The sequence below is a fragment of the Chlamydotis macqueenii genome, chromosome 3 (genome assembly GCF_036417535.1).
Source record: "Chlamydotis macqueenii isolate bChlMac1 chromosome 3, bChlMac1.mat, whole genome shotgun sequence".
Lineage (NCBI taxonomy): Eukaryota > Metazoa > Chordata > Aves > Otidiformes > Otididae > Chlamydotis > Chlamydotis macqueenii.
In genome coordinates, this window is record NC_141558.1 from 41,855,510 (window position 1) to 41,881,422 (window position 25,913).

Below are 25,913 nucleotides of genomic sequence, written 5' to 3' on the forward strand. Positions count from 1 at the left end.
AAGAACTTTGTTTGCAGGGTGCCAAGAAGACCTGTTTAAGATGGCAGCACCAATACAAGCCATGCTTGCCTTCAGAAAATTATTTTGCTTCTATAGACTTTTATCCTGATGCAAACTCATTTCTTGTAGGACGCAAATAGCCCCCAGCCAATTAGAAGGAAACTCCACATCTTCCTAGTACATGTCTGGAAAAATGTACCAATTAGGTAGTGGAGGCAAAGTGGTTCTTTTCCTATACATACATATTTTGAAATGGGCCACATTCTCCCTCAAATTCTAGCCCCTTGGTGTTATTTCAATTGGTCTCAAAAGCAGGGGAAAAAAGTGATGCCACACATAGGTAGCAGTGTATTTTCCCTTTCATGGGATGCTCTAGTACAACATTATCAGCTGCTAAAACAGCTGGCTTAACCCCAAGTACCATGTTTGTACTCAAGGTAAAATTTTGGAGTTGAACATTGTGTATTATTTTACCTAGAAATTCCCTAAATGCAAGTTAAACATGCCCAGTACTAACTTACTCAATAGTCATCCTGGCAACTGATTCAAGAGAGTTGTAGCCTGCTGCTGTGAAATTATCCTTATATCTTTCCATCTTAATAGCTTGTAACCATTCGCCTACGGAGCAGAATGTGGTAAAATCGGGAGTGTTCTGGTCCAGAAGAGGGCTAATTGGTCTATGGAGAAGGAAAAAGGAAAGTAAGTTGTTTCCAAAGAGAGTAAACATCAGGGAGTATCTAGCAAGGTGAGAGTCAAATAAGTTTGGGGGTATTAAAAAAGTCAAGAGTAGAAAGTAATAGGCCTTTATACACAGTTTAGATTGTTCTGCGAATACCTCTTGAATACTCTGTAGCTCACAATATATATTTCCTAAGCTTATTCACGAAAAAGATGAAAGGTCAGAGTGAGCAAAATCAGCCTAATGGACTACTACCAACAGAAAATCAACCTTATTACCTAGCATGACAGCAGTTGCAACTAAAGTTGCTGAGTAAAATAAAGATGCTATTCTTTTAAGCATCTTAGAAAATACAGTAATAGCTATTCCCATTATTCAATTGGATGGGACAAAACAAAGACAAGGAAAGAGCAGGGACACAAAGTAAGTTTCTTAAGGTCACACAGCAAATCAGTCAGCAGAAGAACTGGGAGCAGAACACAGGCTAGTTGATTCCCTAGTGCAGTGATCTAGCTAGTGGATTAAAAGATTACCATGATTAAATAATTCATCTGAGATTTATGAAGAAGCCATTAAAAGCTACATCATGAAACATAATGAGATGTAATCACTGAAAGGAGTTAAAGCCAGAAAATGAAAGATAAAAATCTAGAGTGTAGTGATGTCAAAGTACATTGGCCAAGCACGAGTATTATTAACTACTATCTCTACTGTAGCAGTTCCTAGGGCAAGGGATGCATCATATGAAACTACAGTAGAGTATGATCCTTGCCCTCTGGACTTCATAATTTTAAGAAACAAGGAAAACAAAGACAGCTAGTGGTGAGAGTGTGGAAAGAGTGACGGGCAGGCAATAGTTTGCTGAGAAGTGTGTTAGTCCCATTATATTTACTTTCTTTACTTTGGTTATTTTTTAAGAAACTCCTTTTTGACTTTGTTCAGCATGGTAAAAAAGGGCAAATGAGGGAAGAGAAGAACAGGGAACAGGAGGAAGGAGGAACTAAGACACACATGGAGTAAGTGTGAACTGGAGTTAGCCACCCAGCAGAATATCCAGAACCCAGCCACACGCACCATCATACAAACGCACACTAAAGCTTTTCTTACCTGCTACAGGTTCCCAGTGGAGTTTTCAAGCTGTTTGGGTTTCTAATCATTTTGTCCAGAATACCAACTATCTGCTCAAACTTTGGCCTTTCACCACGTTCCTTCTGCCAACAATCTAGCATCAGCTGGTGCAGTCCTGCTGGGCAATCCATGGGTGCTGGCAAACGATAGCCTTCTTCAATTGCTTTTATAACCTAGTAGCCAACACAGTTAATAACTTTTCATCAAGAGATATTTAAGAAATATATATTGCTACCCAGTTCAAGAAACAAAAGAAGAAAAAAAGAATCAATAAACTAAAATTTGCCGTCAGTGTTTCAAAAATGTGAGTCTGTTGTTTTGATACTAGCCTTCATGTTTTCAAAAAAGACTTAATCTTTGGGCTTATTAAGAATATTGTTCTATATGTGCAGAACATAGCTATATTACCTAGTCAAGTGAGCAGCAGGGAACAACAATTAAATTCACTAAGGGAGCAACAGATAGATTGATAAATGGAGTTATTTCAGAAAGCATTATTACTTGCCCCAAGGCTTTTATGAAAGTGTGTGGTAGAAGCAACTGACTTGTAAATGGATAGGGATCTGTGCACACATATATAAAATACAAAAAGCCTGAAGAGATGATAAAAGGATCCAAGAAAAATGTTTAGCAGAGAGAAATTGTTAGAGAAAAAAACTTGTATTCTATGTCTAGCCATGTTACATTAATGATAAAGGAGCAGAAATATGCCATGTGAGAGAGGAAGACCTGGCTGAATGGTATTTTAATATGTCACCTAAACAGAAAGTTAGATTTAATAAGAGATGTTGCTAGATGATGATATGATCAAAGGAGAGTGTAAATGTCTGAACCAAGAATTACACCCACCCGTTGACTTCCTTAGCCAAGTCCATTTGGATTTAAGTAAAAAATAAAACTAGGTAAAGTAAAATCACAGGAAATTGCTGTAAAGCTTGAGGGCAGGATAAGAAAGCACATCAGGAAGCAAGGCAGATAAAAAAGGCTTTTGAAAAACGGCTGAGACATTGTTCATGGGGGATTTCAAATATACTGACATTGACTGACACAGCAGTATTAGAATTGCTAAGGAAGGGTGCTTGTTCCTGAAGGGTAATGCATAGGACTGTCTTCTCCCTCGGTGTGTAGAGAAAGCAAGATCAAAAGCTGTTCTGGATGTAGCCCTACAAAGTAGATCTGGTATGATAAATAAAGTTAGTGAATATCCAGGGTTAAGTGAAAATAATAACCTCAGATAGAAAATATTCCACAGGTTGTGTGAGAAAATGTAAAAGCAGTGGACTGCAAAGTAGACAGAATTGCAAAGAATACAAAATGACCTTCAAAAAGCTGGCTGAAATCCATGATTATATCAAAACCTTTTGCAGAAAAGAAGTTCTGTGAAAAGAGGAGACATAGCCCAGTGGTAGGGCACCTACTGCAGGTTTGTGTCACAGAATGTCCTTCCGATCTCAGGGAAGTTCCCTTATCTCCCTGGGCCTCAACTTTCTAGCTGTACATTTAGAATGACAATACTGTCCTACAACTCAAAAATGACTGAGAAATATTCAATTCCTGCAGTAACATCCACACCTTGAAGAATGAGTGCAGTGACCTTTTAGAGACAGTGAAGTTATCTGTCATACAGGGTGGGGAGAGAGAATTTCTGCAGAAGAACAAGGAACTTGAAAGAAATATACTATATAGAAAAAAAAACCATTACAAGTAAAAGTAAGATCTTTTAGATCAGTATTAATAGGAAAAACAAAATGACAGCTCCTTACACATAGAAGTAGCAGTGGAATAAAAGTGAAAAATAAGCTAGTGTACAGGACAATACAATCGCTGTGTTACAAAAAGTAATGCTGAAATTTCTGAACTTCTAAAAGGTAAAACATATCAAACCCTTTGTGCATACTACATATGATTTACTACAAACAAAGCAGTTGCTTAAGAGGGTAGAATGCATAGAAAATCAATGAGGAATGAAAAAGTAGTTAACACCAAGAGAAACACAACCACCAAAAATATCTAAGACTCTCAGAACTGACAAATCATCTAGGCAAGCCTATATCCAAGAGTCTAAGAGACAGTGAAAACATGAATGAAAGGATCATGAACAGGAATTTTTCATGTTCACTGCGATCTGCAGAGAAACCTGAAGAGAAATGGGAACAAGACGATAGTATTACTTTTATAAGGCTTTGGGGATACTGCAGAATAAGCTTCTTCGATGTGTACTCTGAGCAAGAAGGATGAAACTAGGAAATACAAAATAATGAGTTAGCTAGAGATGGATGGAATTGCTGGGAATATCCAAAATATTGAAAAAAAACCCATTTTAAAATATTAATAAGTAAAGTTCCTTTTATTTAAAAAAAAAAACCCAGTTTATACAAAACTCAGACACTTTGAAGGGTATTACAAGTGTCTACTCTGCTAAGAAAGGTGGGAGTGAGGTTCCAAAAATCAATACTCAGAGATAATGAATATATGTATTTTTTTTAAAAAATAAGCAAAGCTACAAAGAGAACACAGCTGGAAGTCTTACTAATAGAATTGATTTATATTATTTACACTTCCCACAATTTGTTTTTCAAATTCTGCTTTTGTTGCAAAAACAGAAAAAGTGAATACTGTTACGAATCAATTATGCTTTTAGCATAATCAGGCTATCTGAGTATGTAAAGTAGATTAGAAGAGGATCAGGTCTGCTCACCATATATACTGGTTGCCAATAAAGAAGTATTAAATATGGACAACTGGACAATGTAATGCTACCACTCTGCTTCTGGGTATATAATAATAATACAAATTAATATAATAATAATGGTAAAAAATCCAGGAGTACAGCAAAGAAAAAATATGTAAGCCTAAGCTCTTGCCCTTTTCTGAAGAACTAACCTGCACTGGGGTCAATAACTGAATGAGAGCAAGAACTAGCAAACACCAGTGGTCTAATAGGGCAATACGGCAAAGTGCAGCAGTCTGGGGGCTACTGTTACCAGCAAGGATTAAGGTGAGGGGCGCCCACTGCTCAGAGAAGTTGGGGGAAATCTGTATCATCTGTGATCAGCCCGCTGTGCCTCTGTGGGGAGCTTGCAGGATGAGTATTCTTCTAGTGTACCCTAGCTCCAGTTTGCTGCTAAAAGAAGGACTTTTGCTTAAAAAGAGATCACAACACAGATTTGTACCCTCCATCAATCTAAAATAATGACTTAAATGAAGAGGGGCAGAATTAAAGAACTGCCATCTAAAGATCCAAAGTCAGGGAGATGTATTTTTAGTAGATCTGGTCTGGTCTATGACTACACCTACATCCACTTTTAGGCAATATGATACAGTTAAGGCAGATAAACCGCCTAAGTGTATACGCAAAATTAAAAGAGGCACATTTAGCATTTTTTAGTCCGGTTAAATACTCCCATTGGTAACTATGAAGGAGAATAAATAACTAATCATAAGATGATTCAAAATTTCTGCATCATAGATTTATCTATGAGATTTGTAGGATGTGTATCTGCTTTGGGAGTTATATTTCCGGACACACTTGAAGATCATAGCCTACAAGAATATTTGAAATTATGTTACCAAGCAATTGATGAATCTTTTAACTATGTGCTATTGAAGATCATTACGTAAGATGCTAAAAAGAGATGAAACTACAAGAAGTAGTAATTAGCTGTTTTATGAAAAAGGTTCAGTCATGGACTTTACTTGCAGTTTTCAATAGAGGGATTGCTTTTCAAAATCCAACAAGAAATATGAGGATACCAAAATTTCTCCCCTATTCAAAAGTTTTTCCTTATTGTTCCCTGAAAGATAGGTAAGGTTTGCCTTTGAGGCATCTTATATTCCTGTCAGACTTCTTTTATGTTTGAATCTAGTACAGAAGGAAGGTGTCAAAAGAAATGAAACTCTACTGGGTGTCTAGGGAATGTAAATATTTCTCTTTCTCTGCCCCAAGGACTTGTTTGCCCATATTTTGACAGTCCATGAAATCTTTGACACTGAGACCTGTCAAATATTAACAACTTTGCACTGTGCCAAACTGACTCATCATTTACACTTTTATCTTTTTTTTTTCAACTTTGATGTCGATCATTCAATCAAAAAATAAAATAATAATAAAAAACCACTCAAGTTCCCAACCTGAAGAACTTTAAATGAGACTCTTTCTGACATCCTTCTCGCCTCCATGGCTTTTTCCGGTGTACTTTCTATATTAATAGATACTCTTGTCAGAAATCAAGATTAACACCCATCTGTTCTATTACTGCTGACCTGTTGCTCTCAGTCATATTTTATGCAAACAAGGGTATTGTTAAATCAGCATAATTAACTTGAAAAAGCCAAAGTAGGTCATTAACTGCCACTCAGATTTTTAACAACTTTTTTCAACTGATTAATCATTGCTCTGAGGTCAGAAACCTTAGGATTATTTTTTATTGGAAAAAAAGTAATTCCTTCTATGCTTAAGTGTAGTAAAGTGAAGAGCACATATTACTATTTTTGATGTTTCAGTTTTACTTGATAGTTGGGATGGAAATCTACAACATCCACATGAGAGAAGAAAAAGTTAGAGACTTCACTAAAAAGTGAAAATTCTATAACTTTTTCATTTTGCGAGAACCCTACAGTATTTTGATAAATCTTATTTCTAAACCAACATTTCATGTATGTATAGTGAAACATATGTTTGTATTTACAATGTGTAATTACCATCTTTTTAACACACACACACACACACACACACACATGCTCACAAACAAAGTATAACCTACATCTTGATTTGACATGTCCCAGTAAGGCCGTTCTCCATAAGACATTACTTCCCACATAACTATTCCATAACTCCACACATCACTGGCTGATGTAAATTTGCGGTACTGGATGGCCTCTGGAGCTGTCCATCTCACTGGAATTTTTCCACCCTATGAAAAAAAAAGGAAAACACAAAAGTTGGTTTTTTTCTCCACAAAATTTCCCTATCATCTTTCATAAAGTGCATTTATAACTATTTCAATCAACATCAAAACCAGCACTTATATTAGAGAACTTTCGAAGGAGTCTAACAAAGTTTAGACTTGGACCATAGAAACCTAGACATCTGTCTAAGCTACATTGGATGCATTTCTCCATTGATTTTAAGGGGCTGCTTAGACGTCTGATTTACCCTAGTGATTTAATTCCTGGCTGGCTAAAGCTAGGTGAGGAGAATGTCATCCTATGCATATAAATCCCATTGAATTGTTATACGGCTCCTCTGACATCTCAGTCTGACATTTTTAAACCAAGATCCCACTTAAAGCTCAGCAGCAGGAGTGACAGTCATGAACACTGGCATGGTTTTCTGGATCTCTGTGCCTGTTGGAGCAGATTCCAGGGGCCCCTCCCCTCCTCAGTATGAGAAAATAGGTACAGGGAGGCCCCATGGATGGGAAAGTGGAGCTGACTCAACAAAAGAATAAAAAGCATAGTGTGCCCGATGAATGCTTATTTAAGAAAAGCGTCCCACCCAAAAGCAAGGGAAAACACAGGAGTTGAGCTTTGTCGCAGTCTAGCCTCAAGCGAGTCAACTTTTTTGTGAGATAAAATCTAGTCTGAAAAATAGTAACAGCCTACAAATATGTTAATTCACTCATAGTGAATTAGATTATTAAAATTTTTACGGGCAAAACTTCTATATTTATTCAAACAGAAAATCATAAGGAAGGGAATAATGAAGACACTGTGCAAAATTTTTAGAACTTTATCAAATAAAAATGTATGTTCCTACAAAAATATCATTCCTTAATCAGAGCCATATTTCTGCAGAGACTCTTTTCCTTCTGACTGGTTAACTTTTCTCAAGCAATTAATGTATTTCTCTTATCTATATTCTCCAGAAGATATGCTTCTTCTTAATGACCACATCTCTAAACTATGAAAACCCATTGATTTCTCTTACAGTAGTAGTGTAGACAGCCTCTGGATCATCTTCTATAACTCTGGAAAGGCCAAAGTCTGACACTTTACAAACAAGGTTGCTGTTGACAAGAATATTGCGTGCTGCAAGATCCCTGTGTACGTATCCCATATCGGCCAAATATCTCATTCCAGCAGCAATTCCTCTCAACATTCCCACTAGCTGAATGACTGTAAATTGCCCATCATGTTTCTGGAGGGAAGAAAGGAGCAGCAATTCTTGTTAGTACAGCTGAGGAGAAATAAGAATTAGTTTTACAAATTTAGCTTTCTACTTATTTACTACTTCTGTGGCAATTCATCCTGAGGCAAAGAAACTCACTTGAAACACAAGTTTTATTTTCTTCACAGACAAGGCAGTAAGTACATCCAGTTCAGAAATGTGTGAGTAGTTAACACACTAGAGGTAACAAAACTTCCTAATCACTATACATTTCTTAAGTCCTGGAAAGTCTCTTCTGAGAAAGATTACCTGATGCACAGCTCTTTATAGTTTGCCTCTATGCTCTTCATCTCTCAGCATAATTATTTGTATCAAGAAAATAAAAACTATCTCCTTTTAGAACCCTAGCTACTGATAATTTTATCCATAGCTTGGAGTTTATCAATCATAATCTTTTTGTTCTCTATAGAGTGTTTATACATAATCTCACACTGTCTTGTACACCTGGTAAGGAGTCAGAACTGGCCAGTTCAGAACACACTTAAAAAATGCTAAATTGTTTATATATGTTTTCATTTTTGTACTCACTCTAAGAAATGCATCTAAGGCTCCATTCTCCATATATTCTATTACTATCATGACTGGTTTCCCTGAAAGAAAAGAAGATAGATTTTGTTGGAGAAGTCATAACACAAATGGAGTGCCTTTTTTTTTTGATGAAACATGTTATTCCTTTGAAGGACTGAATCATTGAGACAAAGAACATTTCTGAGGCCTCCAGCACTGTTACTGAGCTCTAATAAGTTCTTAAATATCTGCATGGAACGTAGTCATGATTCACAAAATTAAACCATACAAATCAAAATGTCAGTGTGTTCTCCTAACTCCCGCTGTGTGAACAGGACTCTGGGATAATGACAGTTCAGATAATATGAAAGGACATAAGAAACCTTATCTCCCTGCATGGTCTTTGAGGCTAAATTAGACTAGAAAAATAATGTATTTCAAAGTACTTCATCTTTTAATCATATGTAGATCTTAATTTTTTCAACTTAAGTTGGAGCATAAAGTAAGTATTGTTTCAGTTAGTTACGCATCAGGAGAAAATCCATTAGGAGTGTGCAGTCTGTTTTTAATTTGAATCTTTGACCACGAATAAGCTAAAGTAATTTCTGCCATTATGTTATTATTTGACTGATAGATTGAGCTGCTGCTTACCTCTGGTAACGACCCCTTCTAAGTGAACAACGTTGGGGTGGTCAAACTGTCCCATGATGCTTGCTTCACACAGGAAATCTCTCCTTTGCTTTTCAGTGTAGCCAACTTTTAGGGTTTTTATGGCTACTGCAACATCTCTCTTGCCAGGAAGCTTTAGGCGCCCACTGCACACTTCACCAAACTCTCCTAAAATGAAGTAAATCAATGCTGAATTACTCTGACTATAATATCAGTGGGTTCTTTAGCCCTTGATTCAACTAGTCACCTAAGTGTGTGTTTAAATTTAACATGTGAGTGTTCATATTTGAAATGGATTCCTCAGGAACACAAAGACAGGCACATGCTTTCAATGAATTGCTGACTAAGTACCTTAAGGAGTAAACACTTCACGTTAAGCCAATATACAGGACTGTTATTTGAATCTTTTAAAAGACTTGTTAGTAATTTGTTACATTTTTTCAAAAAATAGGAAATAAAAATGAAATGCCTTTCATAAGAAAATACTATTACAGAAATAGTAATACCATTTCTAAGCAAAAATGTCGTTCTGTTCTACATGGTTTCCTATCTTTAGATCCAATGAGTTTTTTCTTTCAAAAGGCAGCTCTTTCAGAGCTGCTTTTAATTTAACATCGTTATGGTGTTAAATGAAGCACTACATTATTACCCTCAAGCAGGATAATTTACTTTGCAGATTATGAAATGAAAGGTGTGACTTATAATAATTTTGTTACATTAAACAAACACAAGCAAATGGTGGAAGTTTGTAAAAGGTTCAAAACTAACAGACAATTGGAATTTGAAGAAGCATGTGAAAAAAATGGCCAAAAAGCCAGCAAGAATACAAACAAAAAGCCTCAGCAATCATAATTTGGGAGAGAATTAATTGGACCGCATCGGACAGGAAAGAACATGGAAGCATGTGAGATATAGAGCTGAATGGCAATACATCAACCCCACTGTTATTGAGACTGTGAAAGATTTAAGGATTGTCCCTTGTCTCATAGCCGTGTCAGCAGAGGGAGAAAGAGAGGCCCCCTGTTCTGCAGCCAGAAAGAAAAATCTCTAGGGATACACAGGAGAAAAGGGTAGTAACATATCTTACACTGCAAAAACGGGAACATCTCTTTAGAAAGAAAGATTCATAGCAAAAAATATTTAATAATCTGATACTTCACAAATTTATCTGGAGTATGGGAGATATATATCCAAGTTCCTCCTTCAAATCAAATCAAGTCAGAAATTTATCTTCTGCATACCTATCAAGTACCTTAACATTAAGCTGTTGAGTATACACAAGTATGCAAACATATCTATATCCAAGACATCTTTTAGTGAGTGCTGAAAAAAAAAAGATTGAATTAGGAAAGATTAACACAGAGAGTTTGATTAGATAATGCCTTTGGGACGTAGGCTGAGGTCCTGAGAAACCTGGTGGGATCAGGACTTAAGTGCACATACACACTGGCAAGGCATCTGGCTGGTGGTGGAGAGAGAGGTATGCCTGGAAATGGGGCTGAATGCCTGAAGAGGCAGATGCTGAAGATGTTGACAGGACACTGTCACCATTCCAACACTACTGTTCTCTTGTTGCCTCCAAGAGCAGAGCTTAGGGAAAGAAAAAGGCCTCAGCTTCACCTCAGTTCTCCAGCCAGAAGGGTAGAAATTTGGCTGAACCTTAATATTTCCTACCAACTTGTTAGTGCAAATTTCCACCTCCTCTGTTCTATTCTAGCTGAACTAAGGTTAGCTCAAATCAACTCCATATACCTCTGTCAACATCATGCTGTACTTGAGCTAACTGGCCAGACAGAGTGCAACTGTTCCTGCCTGCACAGGTGAGGCATTAGCCTCAACCATCCTTGAGTGCTGGAGTCATGGTCTGGATATCCATCTCATTGCTATGAATACCATGAGATAGAGATATACATAACAAGTAGCCGCTCATGTCGTTAGCTCGGTGCCTTAACCTCCCTCCTGTACTTCATTAGCAATACGGATGAATATTACTGAATTCAATGCTCACCTCACTTATAGCTCCTAGTCACAAGAACTTGCTAAAGTATAACAATTTTCTCCTGCAGTATCTTCCAAAACTCTTTTTATTCCACGCTGAAAAAAAGACATGAGTCTAAGTGTATGTGTGCGTGTATGTGATACTTCAGAGCCAGGTAATTAGGATACTTGGCACAGAAGACACTAAGGCTCAACTTCTTTCCAGCTCTCTGTGATCTGACTTTGACTGATTTCCAAAACCAGATCACTGACACTCAGGCAAACCAGAAACCTGAACTTATATGTTCTGTGCTTCAGGCCAGAATGCTAGCCAATGAATTCCTTTTATTCCCAAGAAAATAGTATATTCAGCTGAAATGATGCCCAAAAAGGATCCAGAAGATATGACAAGAGTGGGAATACTGCACAGCCACACAGCCACTAGCTCAGCATGTCAATAAGGAAAAGGTTGAAACAAAGGATGTGTGGTACGAACAAGAACTCAACATAGTCGATGCTATATTCTGTATCTGACAGGTGGCCACAGTGGGATAGTAATGAAAATGTTGGCAAGGGAAGCACATATCCCTCATGCAAATCGAGCACAAGCATACTTGCACCCTGTTTGTCTGAGAGAGACATGGCACTACTCAATAGTTGACATGGTGAGCACTGCTGACGCATATTGAGACTGCTAAGTGGCTTTTCTGGTGCTGTCCCTAGTAGAAATTCTATATTCTTCTTTGATGTATGAGTTTCGGCTGCTTCTTCAGGTCTTTAACACTCTGTTGTTCCCCGACTGCATTTCATTTGCTATCTACATCAACAGGTTAAACGCATAGCTAAACCACATACACAATTTGCTTTCATCATAGCACTTCCAATTAACTTTCTTCAGAATGACTACTGACACATGTTAAGTTTTTTGCTATCAGTTATACTCATTAAAATCAAGAATAAATTCATCTGCAGTCAACAAAATTAACATTCTGGAATTACTCTGTCACAACAGTGAAAATATGTATTTGCAACTGAAGTGTTTTCAGCATTTTGCTCAGAAGGCATCAGCAAAGTCCAACTGGATGTGTCTTTGTGCTCTGAACTGTTGCTATGCTGGTAGTTTTTAACTTAAAGATAAAGGTCAGTATTTTTTCTGTGCTAATCTTGAATTTAAATGCTGCATATTGTGTATTTATTAGAAGATATGCTGCTATTCTAGCATCCTAAAAATTACTAGTTAGCAAGAGTTGGAGTCTTATGCTCTTACTCATCTGAAGAAATAATTTGTTCAAGCAGTATTCTTAATTTCAATGGTACTACTTCTTGATTAAGACATGATTCAACATGACTGAGGTTACTTTAAAGAAGTATTGTGAATTCAAAGTGTAAACATTTTTTTACAGGTAAATTAGCTTATTTTAGACATATTTCTTCTTCTCTTCTTAAATAATACCACGGTATGTAATTTACAGTGCATGCCAAAATACAGGGTGATTTTAAAAGTATTCTACTAATACTTTTATAAAACAACAGGAAAGCAAAAGAACATTTCCTCCAGGAATACAAAGCATTTGATATTTTTCTTACCCACAGAAACTTAATTTCACTACGTGGAGTAGCGTAATAAAAATGTCACATATCTTATTAACACAAACAAATGAAACTGCCTTTTTAGAGCATGAACACCATGGCTTAAGTAGGTGGTAGACAGTTCAAGAGGAAGAAAAGCAATGTAATGCTGATGCAATTACAATCAGTCATGAGAAGTTAAACAATAACTTTTTGTATTCATAAAATATCAAAAAGAAAAATGGTAGAACAAAAAACAGCCTTAGGGAAGATTTTATTATACAGAAACAAGACCTTCCTAGTCTCTATTTAAGACTTCGCGCTACAGCCAGTTTTCCTTACTGACATGAACAAAAATTCAGAGGTCAAAAAGCCCTCTTGCAAAAGGAAAGTGAGCAGAACTTGCACTCATGCCTAACGTGTTTAGCCTGACAGTAAATAATAGGCAGCAAAACCAACCTCCTTCCCCAATTACACTTTTAACAGCAGATACATAATTAGAAACCCACAAGCTTTCAATGTCAAGCAAGACTCTTAATTTACTTATTTATTTAGGAGTTTTTGTTCGTTTTCTTTTTGTTTTTCACCCCTTCCCCCTCCGCCCCCACCATTTGTTTTTACATTTTAGAAGCGAGTGCAGCTTCATTGCTCTTAACTGCTCTGGCAAATGCAAAAAAAGTTCTTCTGTACTTGAGGTATAATTATTTGCCTGTCATTATGATGAATGAGTTTTGATCCCAGCAAAATGGAACAGTCGAATCAGGAAGCCACGGCAGCCTTACCTGCACCAATCACACGCTCAATTTTAATACAAGAGGCATCTAGCTCCTTGGCGAATTGATGGACAGCTCTATTTGGGTCCTCGTAGGTTTCAGGGTCAATGTAGGTTTTGGTGCCTGGAAATTTAACTGTAATGATGTAAGAAAGCATGACTGTGATGAAGCAAAGGCACTTATTGTGCAGTCAGCCCAGGAATTTCATTATGCAGAGTGCTCCTTGGAAGAATGAACCTGCTTCCACACTGCCTGAGTCAGAGCTGCTCTGAGAGGCAACTTCAGTTTCAGGCATCATCTGCAAGCATGCTGACACAAGTACACAATCCCATCTCTAAAAATGACTAACATTAGCATCTGCATATCCACCTTGAAGTGAAAGAAGTAATAAATATTAAATAGTGCTTAGTAGAATAAAATGCAAGCGTTGAATGGGAGCAAAAATAAAGCAGGGGAAAGGGTATAAAAGAAGCAGAGGAGGTGAAATTTTCTTTTCTGTGTAAGGACAGCTTATCCTCTTTTCTCAGGTTGTGTAAACAGCATCTCTTTATGTTATCTCTGTCTTCTAGTGGGATTTAAAAGGCTCCTCCATCTACTTAAATTTGCTTAAATTATTGAATATACTATTGTTTACAGACTGTGGCAACAGTCAAGCTAAACAATTACCAGTACTTAGAATCTATATCCTTACATATGTTTCTTGCACTAGAATATGAACACGAGAAACACCTGTAGTCAACTTGTGAAGGCACAGCAAGCAGAAGTGGGCTCTGTGGCACAATTACTCCCTCTCTCAAGCACCTAAGTGAATACTATGCAGCAGCTTGGTTTTTGTTCCCTCTTTCTCTAGTACAGCATTTAGTGCAACTCAGGCAGTGTAGTGCTCTGGCAGCATGTAGTTTTTTTTCCTTAGTTTGCTGTCGATTCAGGAAAATTATTTTTTACCCTTCTGGTGAAAGTAGAGCCTTTTGGTGAAAGTAGAGCAACCCTTGAAATCTATTAACCAAGCAATCTTTATGAAATAAATTTGGCTTACAAGGATTACAGTTCTGAGCTTTAATTAAATCAGTGAATTAAAACTCATGTAAGAAAATGTAAGAATGCTCCTTTGCTAACTGATATACAAGAATAGGATTAAAAGTCAATACAAAACATAAATAATTTATGGTTGCTTTGTAATCTTTTGGTTCAACATAAAATATTTAAAATTTGAAAATATATTGAAAAATAGGTAAGTATGTGTATTTATATTTCAGATGGTATTACTGACCAAAAAAACCACCAAACCTTCATAACAAGGAAAAAACCTGAGAAATTGATTGAGTAATGTAATGAATTTACATACAGAGAAATTATTTGAAATGTTGCCCAGCTGTTATTATCTGCCATATTATGTATTTAAATAGATGTTCTTCCAATTATATTGTTAATACTACAAATTTTTTAATGATATTTATTTCTTAAAACCAAAAATTACTAAAAAAAATTAGAAGCAATAGGTTAACTTCCTATAATAGTGCTTTCAGGCAGGGAGATGGATAAGGAGCTATCCTCTTGTGTTTGTGATAAGGGGCCTGGATTGGACGTAACCTTGCAAATCTCAAGTGGACCTCTGATGGTTCTTTATTCAAGCTGTCATAAAACATTTTGACAGGCCAAAGCTATCCTGGCATACCAATGTAAAATAATGCTGGCCTGGATTTGAAGACATTGTTAGAAGAAAATGGTAGGAGGAAACCAAATATAAATCTGAATTGCTTGACTAAACTCCTCCATTGTACTTGGTATCTTTAAGTGTAGTACTTCAGGTCATAGAGAGTTGAGGGGGACTGAAAAAAATATATGATACTCTATTAAATACAGTGCTTTAAAATTTACTTTAAAAAATGGTTACTTGTAAGTTTTTATGTGAAATGTGTGTTGGTTGTAAGTTATGTTTTTGAAAATCAAGACTAATACGTCAGCACAGAAGAAGGTTGTCCAGATGTTATGGAGCAAGAGAACAACAAAATACCAGCTCTGTGACCAAGCTGGTGACCACAGCACTGGGTTCTATCTCATTCTGTTCATGGTTACCAAATAAAATTAAACACTAAACCTTCAACCAACACATGATGAAAAACTAGCTTGGCAAAAAGTGGCTTATGTTTGGTGCTATGATTTTTAAAAGATTGTGTATGCTAACTGTTCTGACTGATTTGCTGGATAACTAGATTTCTTGAAAGTAAAAGGAGGGAAATGAACACTTAGAAAGGCTCACCATTTCTGGATCAACTATTAATCATTAAATAGCAGCTTTCATATTAATTAATTTATACTTTCACTAAAACAAAAAACTCCACTGATAATGGAGACAAAGAAAAGAATAACTTAGCTAGCATATTCCTTTTGCTTATATACTGACATACAAGAATACATAGTCAATTTTTTCCTTCAAGGACATAATGGGGATTTTAGAAGTGAAAGCAGTAGCTCTTCTGAAGACACGAAAAGCTTATAAAGCATCTACGAGATGCAAATATCAAATACAGCACTCCCAGAACAGTAACATTTAAGTAACATAATTTTTTATGAACTCTTTAAAATCAGCTGCACTGCAAAAGTGCATGATAAATAATTCTTATCCTATTATTATTTTCCATCTTTATTGCACAGATTATGAACTGATTGACTAAAGCTGCGGTGATGTTACTACTTAGTTTAATACTGACTGCGTTTAAAAAAATTATTTACATAGAAACACACCCAAACTCAGGAGGAACAAATTCCAGTTGATCTGATTTTTTTTCAGGGCAGAAAGGTGAAACAGAAACCTTGATCTGATTTTGAGTGGAGCTTTAGCTAGAACTACCCATTTAAAGAAGCATGCATTGAGAAGATGCTGCAAGTTTTTGACAAGTGGCTATTTCATTCTCCATGTGACATTACATTCTCATAATAGCTCTTATTTTAATTTATGTATAATAAGATAAACCATATTGCTTTCATTAAAAAAAATCTGATGGATTTAAGCTACAGCTGCAATTACTGGTGGACAACAAAGGCTACATGCAACACAGCAAGTTCTACTGATATGAGAGTTATCAGGTATGGGAGAAGACTGGAAACCCAGACATTTTTCTGTGTCAGAACTTATATTCAAATTAATAATATTATGTGATTTTGCAATTTTGAATGTTCAAAATAACTTGGTAATTAGTTTTACTATACTTCTTGAGATAATGATTCTAAAATAAATTAGAACTTTCTTAATTTCTCATGTCAAAATGATACTACAACTGAAATGAGTTAGTTTTTTAAACAGTGTTTTCATAAAACTGAAACTACCCTTGTGTAAGTCTTCCTCTCCCCTTAAATTTTCAATTGTCATTAACCCAAGAAAGATGTACTTTTTTTCCATTTTCCCAGGGCTGTAGCATAAGTTCAGATGGTAGCTGTGATTTTAATGAGAGGCTTTAGGTGCTATTCTTTGCTAGGTGATTCTAGAGCAGAGAACAATAATGAAGTAGCTGTCTTGTTTTCATATTAAATATTCTAATTTTAAGAATATTATGTTTTGTAAATATAATACACATTTCTGCTACATTCACAGTAGCAGAAAACAGCTTCTGAGCAGAACAGCTTCATTGTTAGGGTGATGCAGTGACCCACAGTTTCTTAATCTGAAGTTTGCCTGAGCTAAAGATCATGTAGTTACTTAGCCAAAGGTCTCTCAAATACTGTACCTCAGAGGGATCATTAGGGTGGTATGAAACATATTTTCAAAGCAACGAAAGGAAAAAGAAAGTAGAATGAAAACAACAATATATCATACACATGTATAGAAATAAAACTGTCTGTGTGAGTAATGTTCACTTTAATCTACATTCTTTTTGTGTAGGTCACATTTTTACAGTGTTTAACTTCCCACTTGCTATTTACACTGCATTTTTTAATTTCTTATGGCTTTGTCTTTCATGGAGTGTTGGTTTAGTATTGTCTACACTACTGCAGTTGGGAATTTTTGAAAGAGGGAAAAAAAAGCAAAACACTTACAATGAAAATATAGTTCTTCATCCCCTTCTTGATCAGCTTTGCTATAGCCACAATGTCTGAAAAGAAAGACGCCAGTTTTACTGATAAATAATTATTTACTTCCTCACATCTAAAGTCCTGACAACATCAGCTTTGCAGACTGGGATTTTCAGGCACTGAGCACCTAACTCCTGTAGGCTCTTCGAAAGTTTCAGCTATAATTCTCTTGACAGCAGAGTTTTAAATAAATCACATACAATTCCAATCAAGAGGCTTTTGTATCAAATACCAGTTGGGACAGGTCCTAAAGAGAAAACTCTAGTTCTGGTGAAAAGCTTCTACGGCTAAAACAGAGGATAAAAGAACTTGAAAGTAGAACGCTGTTTTACATGAGAGTATTCTTAAACTTACTGCTGTGCCTCTTTTTTTTGAATGTCAAGTCATTTAAAGCCTGATCAGATAAAGTGTCAGACTTCTCCACGTGAGAAAACTAAACAGAAAGAGGGACTTTGAGGAGTACAGGTAAAGAACCTGCTAGCAGTTCCTTTTACAGCACATTTACATAGGACAAAAGGAACATCTTGATTTAAGTGTGTCTTGACAAAGTAAGAGGACAAACGGTATAATTGATAACAGAATTTAAATGAAAATTGTCTTTACTACAAATTACTTCCATTTCATTTTTGCAAATTACCATCCCAGACTAGATCATGTCTCAAGAGTTCACAAGAGTGAGGTCATATATGCCTACGCCAATGCAAGGTGCAATACCTTCTCCCAATGATGAATCCAAACACCATGAAGACCAGAATGATGGTTCCTGCCACAGCAACCACAGCTATGATAATAACAGGATTCTGCTCACTGGAAACAGCTGTGGCTACAAACAGAGAATAGAGCAGAGATTAGTTTAACATTATTAGCTGCAAAGGAACTTCAAAAAATTAAGTCAGCCTTCATGAATTTGCAGACTGTCAGTTTACATTTTCAGTTGCCTGACATTATTAAATTGATAAAGTTAGCCTAAAGAAGGGCCTCCTTTGGAAATTAGTCTAAATGCTGGAGGAGTTAATGATTGTCTACAAGGCATAAAAAGGAGCTATGCTGGAAATGACTTCGTTAAAGTGGTACAGCCGTTAGCCGAAAGCCAGCACCAGCACTGTCACTCCCTCCTACAACTGCGTTCCCTTCTGTTTTGCTCAGCAGTTGACTCCTTTCCAAAAGAGAGGACCTAGACATCCGTGTAAAGGGGGACAGTAGGAGAATAATCCCTGAAGAGCTCTGCTCCTAGCCTCCTCCTTAAACTGGTTGATATTACTTTGATGGCATCCAAGGAAATAATGTCTTAACTATAGAAGAATGTTTGAGATTAAACACTACCTCTTAACATAGATTTCCTAGTTAGCATATTTCTATCTCTTACTGCTATTAATCATTGTAAATTGCTATTATTAAATATCATTTGTTTCCGTTAGCAATGAAAAGGTGCTTCCACATAAACAAAATGGGATTCTCCATGCTTCAGAGAATCTACTTGCTAAAATATCTACACATTATCCCGCTTTTTATTCAGATATGCCAATGTTATTAATATATGCAAATATATGCATGTCACTAATGTAAACTGAGGATGTAAATACTTAGCCTAAGAAACATCAAGTTTTGTTAAATGCATTGCTTGCCTGACATCTAATGAGGATGGCCATATACTCAGTGGAGCTATGCTGGTTTGTAACAGTGAGGATCTAGCCCAAGAGACTGAGGATAAAGAAGGAGACATCAGGCAGTTAGGCTAAGCAAGGGACTGTGAAAGTGTGAGTCATCTGGAAGGAGCAGAGAGATAAAAGAGAAAAAGAAAAAGAAACTCAACTGACAGTTGATCAACTAAATTGTAGATGGTATGTTAATAAGGTTAACTGCTGGTAGGGGTAACTGAACAGGAATGTCTACACCAGGATTTTATGGATTCCACAGAATCAGGTTCCTGTTGCAGCCTTTAAAGGTTCCCATAGAAACAAACCAACCAGTTTTCTCTTTGCTCTGTCTTGGGAGAAGTGAGCCAATCAACATGATTTATTTGTCACTGACACTGACCTGTACCAGCTGCTTCCCCCTCCCAAATAACAAATACCTTGTTATTCTACACAGATACAGAATAATATCCATTGAGGGGAAATTTCCTCTCCCCCATCCCCCAATTTAATTTCCTAAAGAAACTGCATGTAATTTTTCTATGTTCTACCTAATGCAGGTAAGAAAGATCTCATTATTCATATTGGTTTTCAACTGAAAAGAACAAATGCTTATTTTTGAGTAGCTATAACTTTCTCAGATAACTCAGGTCAGTAGGATGCTACTGCAGGCCTGCATAAATCCCATTTGTGGAACTCTTAGGAAATCAGTGGTCACTATATTGTGCAAGAGTGTAGGGGCATAAGTAATAAAACTCTGTTCCTGTAACATCACCAGGCCATCAAAGCAGACAATCCCAAACATGGGAATGTTAAGTTTATATAATATACACCATTTCCTAAAATTGTTCCTGTCTCTCTTTGAACTTCAGTGCAAACCTCACTTGGGAGTCAAGAAGACGCAGAATCCTGTTACAATGGCCAGGGTGTGAAGCTGCATCCATCTAATAGAGTCTGGAAAAATACCCAGCTCAGCCTGTCACCTAATCTAGCAGTCAAGTATGTGCACATATAATACATATTGAGCGTTGCATACATATTTACATTAAAAATTCAAAATTATTGTCTATATATAATGGATGTAGTTCCTCAAGTATTGAAAGTAGCCATGCAGTTTCTATCACAATTCAGAAAATGGAGTACAACACAAAAATCTACGTAATCACCAGCACAAACCAAAAGGTGACAACCATTTGAAGTGCCAGGAGAAATTCAGGTAGGCAACATGAGTAGCTGACTGTGATAGTCACTATATATATTCTTACACACACACACATATATATGTATGTATGTATCTCTCTCTCTCTCTACGTGTGTGTGTGTATGTATATACTCTCACTATATATATTCTTAAAACACTGTGACATACTTAAAAGCTGCATCCATTGGAATAATAAGAAGCCATTGACTCATCACTGTATCATAATACTGGTTTAATGCTCACCTGTAAAATACTTCACTTGAGGTATATTTCCTAAAAATGATCCAATAAAGGCCTTCCTTTAAGATGTTAACAAAAGACTAATTTGATTAGCCAGTAAATTCTGATAAAACTATAAACAAAATATGAGAAACATATAGTTTCATGTAAAGCAATTTTAGAATAGTTTAACCACTATCTTTTTACCAACATTTTAATTATTTCTGAAAATTATATATGGAAAATTCTAGATGCTTATCCTTGATGGGAATTACATTCTATAATGTCCTCTCAAGATAATGGAAAACATACCACTTAAAAAAAATTCTTTAATTAAATCATAGAACTTTTACATGGCATGTCAAAACACAAAGCTGGCCTGTGACAAGAAAAATCTGCTGTGCATACTGGTCAAGTATGTCACTGGTTTGTATGTAGTTTTTCATCACCTAAGTCAGAAAAAGGGTACATGAGCACAGTCAGCATGCATTTATTCTAGGTTTTCCTAATCTTCCATACATTGATCAAACTTCAGTTTAGACTGTTTATCTCTGAAATTATCTTTGTTAATCTTAGTAGCTACCAGTACACTTACATTAGTATATAAAAAATACTCAGGCAATTAAAGAAATGTTGGGTCTACTAATTTGAAACCACTATGGACAATAAATTAGCTAATTAGCAGAAACTTATGACAGATTATGACAGACTTTTAATTTGTTTTCCAGAAATCTACTCAAAATAATAAATTTCTGGCTGTACCTTAGGTTCTTATTCTGCAAAATGGGGATTCTGCTACTGATTCTCTAAAGCAGAACTCTACTGATGGAAAGCATGCTATCAGACACAGAGCTAATAATATTAGTAATAACAGTTTATTGCCGCTATTATGATAATTACTATTTCAATTATGTCTATTAGATATGTGCTATTATTCATTATTGATAGTTTTAATATTCTGTGGGGAATCAAGGTTAAGATCTAACTACTGTGTTTTAAGAATATCCACAAATTGTTCTGGTGACACCTGGCTGCAATTAATAAGACACAATAGTGTGTCCGCAACTTAGATATGCTGCATAGAGTGCAGAGAGCAGAGCTGCCATCCATACCCTTTGAACCTGTAGGCTATGTATTCCCCCCTTCAAATCTGGCTGACTTGCTGTTAGGCAGATTGACCTGAAGCAAATGACCCAAAACAGAGTAACCAAATTTGAGTCTGTGACAGAGTGGTGAAGCTGCCGAGGAGACAGGCAGTTCCTGTGAATGGGCTCACGGCTGCCAGGTCTTAGCAATGCAAGATTTTCTTTCTGAAGGCTCAAAATGTGGAAGATTTTCTTCAAGCATGCATTCCATATCTACATGATTGGTGAGGAAAAAACACCTCTTTCCTTTCTTGCCTTCCTTACTACTTCTACTGAAAGTATTAATTTCCTATAAATCTAATTGTTTACCTGTGGCTTCTTCTAGTGTGGCAACATCCAGTCTGGGGCTGTAATTTCCATAACCAGCAGCAGTAAAAGCACGAATCTGGAAAACATACACTGTTCCTGGCTTTAGGTTATTAATAGAAGCTGAAGTGGACTTGGTTTTCACTGTTGAATAGGTCCTCTCCCTTTGATCCTGGAAACAATAAGACAAAAGACTAAATGACATTTACAGGTCAGATTTTATCATGGTTGCACATCAGCAACTGACAGCCAGCCTGGACAGTTTATTTCAATTTGTTGAATGCTTTTTTTCCCACCATAAAAACCAAAGCATACTCTGTGGAGTATTACAATACATTGTCAATGCAATGAGGAGCTCTAAGTGTAACATAAAATTCAAATGGGATGCTCATGTTGTTACTCATAAAACATCCAGACATAAAATGATTGCGTCTTTGGCTCTGACTACATTTTGTAAAATTTTGATGAAAAAATAGCTTGACCACAGCTTTCCAGAGGGATCAGTGGGATCTAAACAGTTCAAGGATAGGAAAATCTGTTCTTTCATGGTCAGAACACCTTCCCTTGTTACCTTCCAATAACTTCAAAAAATACAATACTGCCTGCCAATGTATAACTGTCTGGATTTTGCACCCAATTCTGAGGTCCTTAATTTTCCCTTAGTTTTTTTTTTCTCTGGCTTTTAGTATTTCTCAGGTTGTGACTCTATGGCATCAAGAAGAACCCAGGGAAAGAAGGTCAGTATGACACCCCCCAAATTCAAAGCTGTAAGATTACAAACCGTATGAGCAATAACTTGCTATCAGATACTACAAAAGCCGTATCACAGATCATTACAGTATTCAAAAAGCTCTATTTATTCAGCACATTTACTGATCCAGATTATCTTTCAGCATAGATATGTGCAGCCCTTTTGATTTTCAGTGGCAGATGCAACCCTGATTTGAAGGGCAGAAGAGATGAATTAACCAACCATCTGAATGCGCCACATGACCAGAGAAGCATGAGCTGTACAAGGCACTGCTAATGAGATGGATACAGAGGGAAGGAATAAATCTGTAACTCATTTCAGCTAAAAATGATGGAGAACCTTCCCCTTCACAGTCAGTAAAGCAGCAAAGGCTTTTGCTGAAATACAGGGTTAAGTACAATGTATAGGATTTCTTTTCTGAGATTCAGTAATGGCTTCTCCTGGGTCTTGTCCAGTCTGTCATTTGAGCAAGCCTGACGCTTCGGCTAGCAACAATTTTTCATATCTTCTCCAAGAGGGTTTAAATCGTCTGTAAGTGAGGACAATGGTGGAATGTATGTTGGTATGTGAGAAAGAACAGGAATGCTTGAGAGATGAGAAACAAGTGTAAGGAAACTGTAAACAGCCAGGTTCAGGACTGTAAGCCACAGCGGAATTTCAGAGTTTGGGTTTTGATGCATAAATGAGGCTTATTTGAATTGCCAACAGTTATTGCATTAAAAATAAATAAAAAACAAAGAAATAAAAATAACCTGTGCTAGAAATCTCAGAGGATAGGCTTACTTGGAAGATTTCAGGCAGTTTCCATTTCAGCCCTAGCCAGAAGTGAGAGGTGAAAAAACCACTTATCAGAATATTTCAGAACCACAAAAATGTTTGATTTAATTTGGCTCTAAAAGGACCTGGAAGTCCAGCTTTTTTTTTTCTTTTAAACTAATGGAACAAAACTTAAACTGCCTCTCTCATACTGAGCAAGAAGCTTACGAAGTACTTTTTAAGCTGAACTGTATTTTTGCAAGGAAGGAAAGCATTTAAGTATTTGTATTAAAATAATCTCACTGAATTAAAGGTTTATAGTTCAGTTTATCTGTGACTGTAGGATAAGCTTCTTATTCTTTTTTATTAATTTCACTGTAATAAGTATAATACTGGTAGGTTTCTTTCCATTACAAACTAAATTTAACATCAGTTCTTGTCTTGCAAACATAGGAAACTGGCAATGGAACTCTGCTGCTTATTTAAAGTAACACGAATACATAGGGAAAATAATAAAAGCTACATTCTAAAAGCTATAATTTTATGAAAAGTCTAGTAACTTGAGCATTTTTCTGTCAATTTCCACTACCTATTTAAACAATTTATTTCATTTTAACAGATTAGAAACTACTCTGTATTTAAAAAGAAAAAAGTTTTTTTGGTTTGCAGTTTGGGGTTTTGAGGGTATTTTTTTTTTGTGAGAACAGGTTTCCCTTCAGTAAGTAAGTAATTTGTATTTTTTTAATGTATGGACTTATTGGTGGTGTGCACACATATATATGCTTGAGGAAGAAAAACTACCTGCTAAAATTAGTAAAATTCCTTTAAAAAAATTCTTTAGCTCTCTGTACATATCTGGTTAATTTTGTTGTAAGAGTCACTAAAGTGAACAGCTTAAATTGGGAGTTAGCATCAACAAATACACATTTTATTCCTGTCCCAAATCATATAAAGATCTTTTGATAAGTATATCTGTATAATTTGGCACTGAAAATTAGATGTGACACTTGATATTAGACCAAATCTGGTCTGAATTTACCTAATTGTATGTTACCTAGTAAGCTGACATGCCCTTTTTGATATAGAGCTACTATTACCTTGTTTGCACAGATGAAATGTCTTCACAAGTAATCACAAAGGACATCCTTTGTTCACTTTTTTTTTTTCATTTCAATTCTTTCTTTTTTTCTCCCAGCATGTTTTATAAAAATTAGGAATATGTGACGGACTACAGTGAATTTCCCAGGGAATCTGGAGAAGCCACACTTAGTCTGGGTCCCACGACAAACACATAGCTGCACGACCTGCTCTCAGTCTGCTTTTATCCAGCTTATGGTTGCATGTGGCCCTACTTATATGCTTGTCACAATTTTTTTATTCTACAGTACTTCAAAGTTATCATGAATGAAGCTCTAGACATGCTGAAATGAATGGCAAAACTCTGACTGACATCAATAAGATTGCAATTTCACTCTACCAGAAACAGAGATCATTGTATTTACAATGGAAAAGCAGACCTCAATTCATTATTGTGTTGAGAGAACAAGTGAAAAATAAATCTCATAATGGTGGGACTTTTTAAAAGAACAAATAAGGAATATTTATCAGCTGAAACTGTAGGAAGTGCTTTGGAAGTTTTCAGACATCAAGTCGAAGCTGCCTAGCTCATAAGGAAATACCAATACAGTTAAGAGTTGAATTTGATATATCATCTCAGGACTGGAATTACAGTGACACAGAAGGAAATGAAACAAACTTTAAACATAGTGTAGAAGAGACAGGAAAAAGACAAATTTCATGGTAAAATATCCAAGTCCAATTTAACAGTTAAAAAAAAGAAATGGGAAAAAAAGGCAGATTTCAAGGGGATATTCCATTTTTAGGATACCAAAATACATTATTTGAGACATATGATAGCAATAATAATTGCAGAGATCGCTAGTTATTAAAAATAAGTAAAATCACTGTGTCTTTGAAGAGACAGGATAGTTGATAGCTGATGGCTTTAACATTGCTCCACAATACAGCAAGCCAACACGAAGCAAAAAGCACACTGTTGAACATTACAGATAATCTTAGCACTTACTTTCTCATAATACTTGATTTCATATTCAGTAATGACTCCATTGGGATGTTCTGGTTCCTGCCAGGAAAGCTCCACGCTCCTCTGCAGCACTCTCTCTTTCATTACTCCACTGACTTGTGAGGGAGCTGTTTGGACAAGAAGTGTCAATAAATAAAAAGCAAATTTGTTGGATGCCTAAAATCAAATGTCATTACTGATCCGCCCCATGCTGAGCCACTTTCACTAAGGTAAAAGAAAGCACCTTTTCATAGCTCACAATTCAAACATAATGAA

General features: G+C 36.2%; 1 protein-coding gene across 2 annotated transcripts in view; it reads right to left on the reverse strand.

Annotated features, from left to right (window-relative positions):
- Positions 1–25,913, reverse strand: part of EPHA7 (EPH receptor A7) — a 161,212-nt gene that overhangs the window by 13,185 nt on the left and 122,114 nt on the right. For both annotated transcript variants that reach the window (XM_086743346.1, XM_086743347.1), the window contains exons 6-16: positions 25,641–25,765; positions 22,051–22,219; positions 18,257–18,365; positions 17,507–17,562; positions 13,481–13,606; positions 9,135–9,320; positions 8,505–8,566; positions 7,737–7,946; positions 6,571–6,720; positions 1,787–1,980; positions 522–677 (exon numbers count right to left, since the gene is read on the reverse strand). In XM_086743346.1, coding sequence (XP_086599472.1) covers positions 522–677; positions 1,787–1,980; positions 6,571–6,720; positions 7,737–7,946; positions 8,505–8,566; positions 9,135–9,320; positions 13,481–13,606; positions 17,507–17,562; positions 18,257–18,365; positions 22,051–22,219; positions 25,641–25,765 — 1,543 coding nt within the window. The remainder of the gene's footprint in view (positions 1–521; positions 678–1,786; positions 1,981–6,570; positions 6,721–7,736; positions 7,947–8,504; positions 8,567–9,134; positions 9,321–13,480; positions 13,607–17,506; positions 17,563–18,256; positions 18,366–22,050; positions 22,220–25,640; positions 25,766–25,913) is intronic.